The 12,050-nt window shown below is 41.7% G+C and overlaps 1 protein-coding gene across 1 annotated transcript; it reads right to left on the minus strand.

The window, feature by feature from the left end:
• Positions 1 to 5,276: 5,276 nt before the first annotated feature.
• On the minus strand, positions 5,277 to 11,304 carry lrrc32 (leucine rich repeat containing 32). The gene is made up of 3 exons (XM_072659358.1): positions 11,202 to 11,304; positions 8,953 to 9,040; positions 5,277 to 8,117 (listed from the first exon to the last, which is right to left on the minus strand). The coding sequence occupies exons 2-3, from the start codon at positions 9,034 to 9,036 to the stop codon at positions 6,219 to 6,221; spliced, it is 1,983 nt and encodes a 660-aa protein (XP_072515459.1). The 5' UTR covers positions 9,037 to 9,040; positions 11,202 to 11,304; the 3' UTR covers positions 5,277 to 6,218.
• Positions 11,305 to 12,050: the final 746 nt, after the last annotated feature.

The raw sequence follows: 12,050 nt of genomic DNA on the forward strand, positions 1-12,050 counted from the left end.
AAAGACTCGCAGGGCTAAAGTACGCATCTCCAGCCTTTGTTCTGAATGCCTCAAAGAGCTCTTTAGATCTCGCCATGGTGATAACCCTCACTTCAACAACAACTGAGGTTTAAATCACTGTCTGTAGCTGGCAAGGGTGGCTCAGTGGATAGAGCACTGGATTATTGATGTCAGGGTTGTGTCTTCAATACCTGGATTCAATCATCCAGTTGATTTTCCCTTGTTGTTTATGCTCATGCTGTTCATGTTCGGAAACCATCAAACCTGAACTGGAGATGTTTTGTAAAGAAAATTGGTCCAAAATACCTTCAACCAGACTATAAAACTATAAAAGCATTTAGAGGCTGTTATTTCTACAAAAGGAGGATCTAATACATATTGATGTAATTTTTTTTTATTTATGCACCTGCCTAATTTTGTTTTAAATAATAATTGCACACTTTCTGTAAATCTTACGAACTTCATTTCACTTCTCAAATATCACTGTGTTCATCTGCTATATGATATATTTAACTGAAATTGCTGATTCGAACAACCAATGATTTATAGGGATAAAGGAAAATCATTAAAATGATCAGGGGAGCCCAAACCATTTGTTTTCATACCACTTTATCACTTTGTTTAATATAATGTGATATAGGTGTGCGTTCACCACATGTATAGGTGGAGGCCAAATTCCATTTATGTCACACGAATGGTGAATGTGGTCATTTTTGTCTCGTTAGAAACCCCTGGTCTAAGCATTAGGTGGTCATGAATCAAACAGATCTTTGGCAATGATGGAACTGGGGGAAAATTCTGCACAAACTTTTATGCAAAGTTTGGTCATTTATTCATTCATCCATCTTCTTATTCACTTATTCCTGGTCAGGATGCACCGCACTGGATCCAGAGCTCCACCCAGAATCGTTGGAATCAAGGCAGGAATGCCCCTGAACAGGGTACCTCCCAAGTCCATTCACTGGAACCTAAGGGCAATTCAGCATAGCCAATGCACCTACCCTGTGTGTTTTTGAGAGATGGAAGGAAACCAAAGCACCCAGAGAAAACTCACTGGAAGAAGAACACTCTGAGACTGCAGTGAGGATCAAACCCATGACCCCAGACATGGGTTCATGAGTCATGTATCCATGCTTACACATACATACTTAAAGTTTCCCTGAATTGATGACACACATTCATACATACATACATCCACAGTGGGGAGGATGATGTAGTGTGAGGGCCTTTGTCTTTAACACATGAATGTGTCTATTGTTTTAAAGATGGAGACAATGGAGCACTACTCTTCTTGTTTCTGGTAATTATGTTCTCATGTAATAACGAGTCACAGACTAGTTTTGGGGGCTGTGCTGAGCTAGTGTGAGTTGGAGAGACGAGGTAATTCATTCTGGTTAAAAAAAAAAGCATGATGTCTGGTTTCGCCCCTCGTTTTTCCAGATTCCTCTCTTGGGGAATGTTTTGCTGTTGGAGGAAACAATGATTAATTGGTCACGTGTATTCCTGAGATTTTAACAATGAGCGTGTATTTTAAGAAGAACTAACAGTCCTTCGCTGGCATGCTGGGTTGAGGCCGGTGGAGCGTAATAGGCCGGGCGTGAACCCGTCTGACTCTATTTATGTGCGCTGAGCATTTTCCTCTCAAGCTGCTTCCTGTTTGGAAAGGCCTGATGGATATTGTCCTGCTGTCTCTCTGCCAGCCAACATCACGTTAACACAAACACAGATCAGGCCACTGCCTCGCACACCAGCTAATTCTGTCCCGCAAACATACGTACATGCACGTGCACACACACACACACATACAAACACATACATACACGGGCCTATCAGTTGGCCTACCCTCATATTAAAAACAAAGTACACTTTCTACACTGTTGCCTGGCACAAATCAAGCAGGTAAGTGTTTAACAGTTAGAGTAATTACTGTAAAAAATTATTCCAGTGGAGTGTTATATTATGCCCAGCAGTCTGCATGATGTAAGAAACTACATTAACAGGCCTATCTGAGAGCTGTCTGACTGTTGTCCTACATCTGATTACAACAGCACTTAATAATTTACCCATTTTTTCACTGCTTGTGACTAAATCTTACTGTACTGAACAGGTTACTCTGTCTTGTAAAACAGGGAAATTGACCCAACTAATAAAAACCTTAGACTACTAGTAAATTTAGTAACTGTTAGTTCTACATGAACAAATTTGCATAAGTACGAACAGATATAACTAGATATAGCTACAATTTGGCCGACATTAACAACATGCTTGTTCAGTTGATGAATGCAATTGTATTGTGCAAACTCAAAAGGCATACTATAATCAGACAATGATGAAATTTGAATGATTAGAGCCAGTTAAGCCAGGTAATTCCTGCGTTGCGCCCATATTTTATTATTGTATTTTTAGTTTTGGGAAAGTTACTTCAGATATTTTCATGTTTCATTTCATGATTCTGTGTAAGAAACATTCTAATTTTCAGAATGTTCCTGGATCATTATTACTGTAACACAGTTACAGGCGAACCTCCCTGGAAACTTTTAAAAACATGCTGAATGTTCCTAGAATGTTCTCAGCTTGCTGGGTTTCAGGAGAAAATGCTTTTCATATATTGTTTTTATCAAATAATAATAACTATAGTGTATTTTGTAATATTGGTATAGAAAAGCTAACAAATGTTTTTCCACAATCTACAATACCTAAAAGAGACAGCAAAAGTAACAGAACATTCGCTAGCTGACATTCAAAGCATTCGACTCAAAAGACTAGCTGATATTGACAGACTTTGCTTCTTAAAAACATTCATAATTTTGGATCAGACTGCCTGGCTAGTTCTGAGTAGTATTCAGAAAATTGGAGAAATATGGCAAAATACATGGTCTGTTTATTGGTTTTTAGAACATTTTTCATGGGACATACTTTGAACATGTTTGTTGTGAAAAAAGATGAGCAAGATTAACCTCATTAGAAAGAAAACACATTCCCTGGGTCTTTAAATGTTATGAGGCTAGAGTTGCACCATTCTACGATAAATGTAATGTTGGTCTAAGCTGAGGTCTTCTGCAAGGCTGTGTCACACATTGTGTAAGATGGTCCAGATCCGTTCAAGAGCCTTCATGCTTCAAGTACAGCTCGGCATGAACCACCATCTCTCAAAACGCATGGAAGACAAGCATCCACATTATTCTCTGTCCTGGCACCAAAGTGGTTGGACAAACTCCCCCTGAGTGTTTGACCAGCAGAATCACCTGCTTACTTCAAACATCAACTGAAGATCCACCTCTTTCGAGAGCAATTAATGAAGCACTAAAATTTAAGCTAGAAATTGTGTATTGCTTACCAAATTGTTGTATTAGGGATATTGGATGTGTCTTGAATTCAGAGTCTATCAACACTATCTTTGGATATGAATTATTACTATAGAATTATAGTGACATATTAAGCACTTTTGTAAGTTGCTCTGGATAAGAATGTCTACTAAATGCCGTCCATGTTGGGTAATATTCAAGTAATTGTGTACACATTCATGTATACTATGTTCATTATACTATACATGTGTTTGATGCAGAAACCTCTGTACTGAACAGGCTACTCTGTCTTGTAAAACAGGGAAATTGACCCAACTAATGAAAACCTTAGACTACTAGTAAATTTACATTCATGTATACTATGTTCATTATACTATACATGTGTCTGATGCAGAAACCTCTACTGTAGGAGAACCTCTTTCAGTTGTACGTGGAAAACCACAAGAGCAAGATTAACGTAATTAGAGAGAAGCCTTCAGATCCTGCATTATTTCTTCAACCCTATACTCTTTACCTGGAGCATTGCTCAGCTTATCACTACAGCTGAACAAACGCCATTTCTGCCGTTGCTCTACTTTAAATTGCACCGAAATACGCACTAGTCCTGAATGCATGACCTTCTTTCTGCATTTACTTTCTTGCCCCCGCCCCAGACAGGTCTGACCAATGGATGGTGAGAACGCTATCACACGGTGTCCACCACAAACCGAACCAAGAAAAAAAAACATTTAAATAAGAAAAAGCATAAGTGATCAGTGATCCAGATCAGATCAATGGATCTATAGTGTGTATATGTGTAATAAAGGTTAATTAAGGTGCTATAAAGAGATATGTGAGCAATGCTACAGAAAAAACATTTTTGGTTCCGTAAAGGGGGTTTGAAGAAGCATTACCAATTTATTCACCAATCTTTTACAAACATGGTTCTTATATGGCATCGCTCAAAGAACCCTTTGTAGCACCTTTATTTTTAAGAGTGTACTCTATAAGGTCCCTGCATGTGGGCTTGTTTTACAGTAGGGAAAGCTCAGAGCCTATACAAAAACCAGTGTATTATGTTTTGTAATTATATTCAGAATCTTTCAAGAGAGAACTGTGATGCATTCAGAAGTCCATTATCAAAGCACACAAGCACACAGGCATGTAAGACAGACCATTTATTTACGAAAATAGAAAACTTCATAAATATATCTTTGCATGAACTACACATCTAGTTCATTTACATTCTTTATACAGAACCTTTTTATTAATTCATTTCCTTCATAAAGCATAAATATTTTGTGGAATGAAACAGGAGCCTGAGACCATACAGAGCCTATCCTTTGCCACTGCAACACTGTGTGGGCGTGTGTACAAGCGTGTGAGATCACTGCTGGTTTCGGCATGCTCAGAATGCGTAGGAGGAAAACAAGAAGTGGTAGTGACCATGAAACCCATTGGAGGAAACATCCCTCTTGTTTTGAAATCAACAGGTTGTAAACTATCCTCCTATTTATATACTAGGTAATGACAAATCCAAACACACAGGGATTTCCTGTGTCTATTTCAGTCATGCCAACTGCTGGTATAAACAGCACTCTCCAGCCAGTTCCTGCTCTCAACCCTATTAATATCTCTATTAATTAATAACTCTATTAATAAATTCCTTCAAATATTTCAGACCTGATCACAGCCGACTTAAATTTAGTCCCTGGAGCGATCGTGAGGCAGTATGTAACTAATGTGCCACACAATGCACTGATCTTCTGGCCATTAGAAGTTTCTTCATTTCTTCTCCACTCCAGCAAACACCTCTTTCAGGAGTTGTTGAGACTGAATCAACAACAGGAAAGATATCTGCAGTGGCCCTAAAGCTGTGAAAACACACTGCATTTTTACTGCAGGTGTCCCGACAGCAGCACTTCCTCTGCCCTAGCTCGGTTATGTCATATCACACACACACACCCACACATACCCCCCCCCCCCCACACACACACACACACACACTCACTCACACAAGCACATTGTCCACATGTTCTCTGTCCAGTCCCATGACTGCCATGCCACTGACCTTCAAAGTGAATCACACCGGAATAAGGGGTATATTACAAATTTGCTAGCAAGCTAACCTAAAGTATAATATTAAGTTATCTCACTAATACATGAATGTCACTGGATCCCAAACTTGTTAAGGCTACCTTGAATGGAATCCAGTGTTAGCTCAGTACATCCATCCATTAAGCAGTGTTCCACACCCCTTCGTACTTTTAAATTCAAAGCTGTTGTAATTGTAGTATGTCGTTCATCTGTAGTGTTTGCCGGCTTTGGTTAGGCTTAAGAGGAGTACATACGCATTACATTTTAAACGTCTTTGATATTCACACAACACAGTCCATAAAGTGCAAAATAATGAGCCAAGGCTAACCCTGGGAAAATGTAGTGAGCATATAAAAAGACAGTATTACCAGAAAATAAAAAACAGTCCTTCGATGAAGCAACAGTCATTGTCCGTTGAGGCCCACATCGTCCTTTAACCTCTGAAGAAAAGGGAGCTGGGATTGTATCTCATCTGAGCTGATGTGGATGGGATTCCTCTGAGATGCCAAGTATAGGTCTTTTCTTTCTCTGACTTATAAGACTGGCCCGAGTGTTAGGTCAAGATTACAGTTCTGCTTAGCTCCTTCAGTCATTCCAAAGTAACACTTGTTGAATGAAAATAAAAAGTCAGTTGAGACTGAAACGTCTGCTGTGAATGGGTCTAGTGTTTTCAACGCGTCAAACAGTTTCAGACAGTTCTCCTTCAATCAGCTAAACAGAAAATACCCAGACGCATTGCAGTGGCCAGAAAGGGACCTATTGCTGAACTCATGTGATTGTCACATCTCGACATGTCACCTTCAGTTTCCTTTCTCAGTTTTCCTTCTACTAGATATTTCAAGCCTTGTAGCTGTGGTTAAATCTGTGACTTCTTGAGTGGCACAACTTGATGGCCACCAGCAAGACCACCATCAGTCCCAAAACTAACACCGCAATGATGCTAATCACAAGCACTTTGCTGTTGAGAATCTCGCAGTGTTCAGGTTTCACATTTCTGAGGTTAATCTCCACATTCTCCTCATTATCATTTCTATACTGGCAGGTAACCATTGTGATGTCTGGGATGTCCACACTGGCCTGTTGCGCCCACTTGATTAGACGTGTGTTTACACAGCAGCTGAGTGGATTGAAGCTGATGTAGAGAGTTTTAAGCATGCCTTCCAGTGCTGTTAACGTGTGGTCTTCCAGGAACATCAGGCTGTTGTTCTGCAGGTTGAGAATCTCAATGCCAGAGTTTTTGCTCAGTGACAGGCTAGTTAATTGGTTGCTGGACAAATCCACCACCCTCAGACTTCGTAGCAGTGACAGGTCCATGCTATGCATCTCGAGTTGGTCCCCTTTCAAGGAGAGATAAGTGAGTGATCTCTCTAAGCCTGAGAGAGCTTGCTCACTGATCTCCAGGCCAGGGTTCAAAGATAGGTCCAGGATGAGCAACGGGCTACCTTGGAAAGCATGTGCAGGTAAAGAAAGCAGGTTGTTCTCAGAGAGGTAGAGGTATTGCAGAGTGGGAATGGAGGACAGAAAGACACAGTTGCTGGTTTGGTCCTCCTGCAGACCACAGACACTCAGCTCATTGAGTTGAAGATGCAGGCTTGTGATACTAGGTAGACCGGAAAAAAATCCAGAGTCTAAATTGCTCAGGGAGTTGCCCTGAAGATAAAGTGTATCCAGTGACTGCAGGGTGCCTCCACTAAACGTCAGGTTCTGCAAGCTGTTGAAGCTCAGGTCAAGGGTTTTCACTGCATTCAGAGGGCTCTCAGGGTCCACTATGAAGGTGCTCAGACAGTTGTTGCTAATGTTAAGGGTTTCTAGACACACCATGCTGCGGAAGAAGTCAGGAGGCACCTCCTTCAGATGGTTATAGCTCAGGTCTAAGTAGAATAGATTGGGTAATTGCTGATGGTAATTGCTGCCTCGAAGGGGTGCATGTGTCAGCTCTTCTTTGTCTCTCAGGTACTGCAGTTCTTCAGCCGCACCAGTGCTGTTCACACTGCGCAGCTGGTTCCTTGAGAGATCCAGGTAGATAAGCTTGTTACAGCTCGGGAGAATGGGGAAGTAGTGGATTTTGTTCTCCCTCAGGTCCAGGTGGAGAAGCTCAAACTCCTTGTCCGAGTCAATGCTCTGAAAGGAGGTCATGCTGTTTTTGCTCAGGTTCAGTAATTTCAGACTGAAGAGATTGAAGTCATTAATGCATGAAATTGAGTTCATTGACAAATCAAGTTCTGTGAGATCCTTCAGAGAGTCAAACGTACCCTCCTCGATCTCTAGAATGACATTGTTATGTAAATTTATGTTTCTCAAGGACAGGCACCCACTAAATGTTTCTTTGCCTAATTTGGTTATGCTGTTTCCATTTAAAGAGAGGTTAGTTAGAAATGGGGCATCTTGCAGAAAGTAGTCACTCATGTCTGTGTAAAGGCCATTTCCGGACAGGTCCAGATTCCAGACGGTGGCGAGAGGTCCTACATGCGATTTTAGAGCTGCATTGAGATGCAGCAGGTTTTTGGAGAGGTCAAGAACCTGCAGGTGGGTCATGTTTTGGAAGAAGCCTGGCTGAATGAACTGGATCCTGTTGGAGTGGAGATTGAGTTGTTGGATGGTGGGGTAGGAAAACAGGACATCCTCCGTTAGGTTCTGGAGGAAGTTGCGGGACAGGTCAAGAGTATGGATGCCAGATGGCAGCTGGGGTGGGATACTCGTCAGATTCAGGTCACTGCAGTAGGCATCCTTTTGGAGCTGTGGAGAAGAACACAAGAAGAACATACGTTACCCCTACTGTGCACAGATCCCTTGTAGAGGCTACTCAGCCACAATTAGTCATCTTGCAAAATCTGAGACCAGATGACGTCCATCATAACAGTAAGGACATCATGACCAACACCATATATCACTTGTGATATGTTATTTCCAAGAACATAACCACATAGTCATTCGCCTTATAATGGCTGTAAACAAGTCAACACATACATATTTGGAGTATGTCGTATGTAGCCCTGGGAAATAACATTCAAGGACAAAAATATTGTTCCCTGCTGAGGCCCATCCTTGTCACTAAGCAGCCCTCCCTTTCCTGCTGAGTTGAAGGATATATGAGCTGCGAGAGGATACAGGCACAACGTGGGGCACTGAAACACAGCTCTTCCCACCACTTCCTACCCACAAGCCATACTGTGTGTCAAGTGCCCTGGGGACCACCGCTGTCCACTCACATAACTAGAGGTGATTTCCTGCAGCAGACAAATGTGTCCTGTTGTTGATTTGGACTAATGAAGGCTCCGCCAGTTACCAGCGATCTTCTTTAACCAGTTTGTGACTGTTAACGTGAAAGTTTGCATTGAGACCAAATTCTATGGCCAGTTATGTTCAATTCTTAAAAACCTACAGCTTTTTTTCACAGCAATATATAGAGTAATCTCACAGTTCCCTCAGTGCTTCCCTCAGAAACCTAAAATCTTCATCATTCCCTTGCTCATTCCCAAAAATTCCTTGATTTGCATACAATCTAATTACAAGCAATTACAATCTAGGCTTGGCTCCACAGGTTTTGACAGTGCTTAGCAGGATCACTTACCACTTGACAGAGCTGTTGCGAGTGTACAAAAGCTGCCACTTCCTTCACAGTTAAGAAGAAGAGCAACCACAGGCAGGGCCCCATTGTGCTGCAGGGACGGAGAGAGGATGGCACACATGAGAGGAGAGAGAGGGAGAGACAGAGACTGTCAGACAGCCTGAACTCAGTTTATGCTCTGCACTTTTAGGGGGAAGTGAGCGTGTTCCTGACGTAAGGTGCAGTTTTTCTGCTGAGGCATGGTTCCTGGCTCTACACACGTATTCATATACACACGCACACAAATGAGAGTAATCTTTTCAGGAGCGGTGCTGTCCAAATTGAGACGAAAGACTTCAATTAGTCTGTTTTTGACGGAACATTTTGACATACATGAGACCCAACATTGCAGAAAAATATGTTATTGCCGTTTCAGTTTCTGTATAACATCCATTGTTCAGGCATTGATATTTGACGTCAGAGGAAGCACCCACATGTCAGACAAAAGCAGAATCAGAATGATTAGTTATCTCCTTTGGGGAGGAAAGTAAAATTCATATATGTAGCACAAATCGATTTTAGGCATGTGCCCATATGCTGACAGTGACCCCAGTGCGTAATGGTCATGTAACTATTTATAGTTCCATTTCTCCAAACTGTTTCTTCACATCCCTATTTCTTTACACAAAACTGCGTCACTCAGCCAACGTCCCGTTACTCACTATGTACACTTGTGCAAAAATAAGTTGTAATAGCAACATGGTGGAACAGCGGAGCAATTTTAGTGCTATATGGAACCTATACTTAAACTACTCCACCTTAAACCACAAGTGAAGTTACATATTACTCTCATAGTAGCAGCTACTGAACAATTTATAGTAAATACTGAGTAATAGGTCTTCAAATCAAACAAAAACAATAGCCAGTTGTGGTATCCGCTTAAATTTATGCACTGAACTGCTGCTACATGATCGGCTGAGTAGATATATGCATGAATGAGTAGGTGCATATACACTCACCAAGCAATTTCATAGGAAGACCTGTACACCTACTCATTCATATGCAATGATCTATTCAGTCAATCATGTGAAATTAGTATAATGCAGAAACCATGCAATATGGGCCAGCAGCTTCAAGTAATGTTCACATCAACCATCAGACTGGGGAAAAAATGTGATCTCAGCTAATTTAAGTGTAGCATGATTGTTGGTGCCCGAAGGGCTGGTTTGACATTTCTAGAATTGCTGATCTCCTGGGATTTTCAGCACAACAGTCTCTTGAGTTTACTCAGAATGGTGCAATAATAAAGGAAACATTCAGTGAGTGGCAGCTCAGTTGAAGATGGAAACCCCTTCTTGAAGAGAGCGATTTAAGCAGAGAATGGCAAGACTGGTTGATAGAAAGGCTTATGGCACAAAACCACTCTCTTCAATTGTAGTGAGCAGAAACGCATCTCAAAACCCATCAAACTTCAAGGTGAACAGGCTACAACCTCAAAACTTATATCAGGTTCCACTTCCATCAGCCATAACCAGAAAGATAAGGCTGTAGTGGGCACAGACTTATCAAAACTGGACGTTTAAACACTAGAAAAATGCAGCCTGGTCTGATTAATCTCAATTTCTGCTGAGGCACAGAGATAGTCAGGTCAGAAGTTTGGTGTGGAATAGGTTTTCTTGGCACACTTTGGGGCTGTTCATTCTGAGCAATCATGGCTTGAATGCCATGGCCAAACTGAGAAGTGTTGATCACCATGTGCATCCTTTCCTGACCACAATTTACCCATCTTCTAATGGTTATTTCCAACATGCTGCCAAGCCATGCAAACAAGTCCTCTAGGACTAGTTTTGTGACCATGGTAATGAGTTCAGTGTCCTTCAGTGGCCTTTCCCAAGCACCAGATCTGAATCTGACAGAACACCTTTGGGATGTGACAGAACGGGAGACACAGCATGAACGTAAATCTGAAAGATCTGCAGAATTGTGTGATGCAATCATTAAAGGAATGCTGTGAAATACATGCCACAAGGAATTGAGGCTGTTCTGAGAGCCAAACGAAGCCCTGAGCAGTATACGTTTGGTTTTCCTAATAAAGTGCTAAGGCAATACCTGAAAAGCTTCCTTTCAAAAGAAGTGTAAGGAATCTGCATTCGGTCTCTACTCACAGGCAGGCAACAGCAGAGACAGTGAGACGGACAGAGAGAGAGAGAGGGAGAGAGAGGGAGAGAGAGAGAGATTCCTGTCTTAATACAGCAGTGAGAAAGGATTCTTACCGTAGTAGTGAAAGTGCCAGTGCTACTATCTCCTGCACAGAATGTCACTCATGCTGCCCGCAGCCTCCTCCAGCAACAATGCAGCTGCCCTATTCCCATCTCTTCTTCTCCTCCCCCCCCCCCCTCTCTCTCTCTCCCCTTCTCCCTCTGTCCCTCCCTCTCTCTCTTTCACTCCCTGCCTGATACATATCCTGTGAGAATATCCTGCCGGCATTATTGTTGTTCTCCCCACTTTCCTTCTTTGGTCGTACCTTATATGGAAATGGGGAACACTCTCTCTTCTCTCTCTCCCTCTCCCTTCCCTCTCATGCTCTCTCACTCTCTCTCTCTCTTTCTCTCTCCTTCATACTGTCTTGCTCTTCTCTCTCTCTCTCTCTCCCTCTCATGAGAAAGTGCAGCTGGCCTCAGTGAGTTTAAACACTGGTATTCAGGGTGTTTCCCAAGACAGCTTTCAATGTCATATCCCAAAAAATCAAATACCAATTTTAGAAATCTATTAAAGCAACCCTTTAAATGAATGAGTGAAATCAAACATACTCACTTTGTGCTGAGTGGCTCTTCCTCCACGGATGACTCTTCATTGCTGAAATGGACAGCAGACTGTCAGAATCTATAACTGGAGCAAACAGTGATGAGCAGGTATATATGAGACGTCTGCATCCAGAAAAAAAACCCCTTTGCCCTTAAGGCTGCACACACTCCTTTCCTTTTGGTTTTTCTTTCTTGTGTTCTAAATAGACCACTAATGTGAAAGTGGAGGTGAGCCTACCATCAGCATGAGCTGAAAATGTGCTGTTATTATTTTACAGTTAGTATTTTTATTATTATTATCATTACTATTATTATTAT

Source organism: Salminus brasiliensis, chromosome 16 (genome assembly GCF_030463535.1).
Source record: "Salminus brasiliensis chromosome 16, fSalBra1.hap2, whole genome shotgun sequence".
NCBI lineage: Eukaryota > Metazoa > Chordata > Actinopteri > Characiformes > Bryconidae > Salminus > Salminus brasiliensis.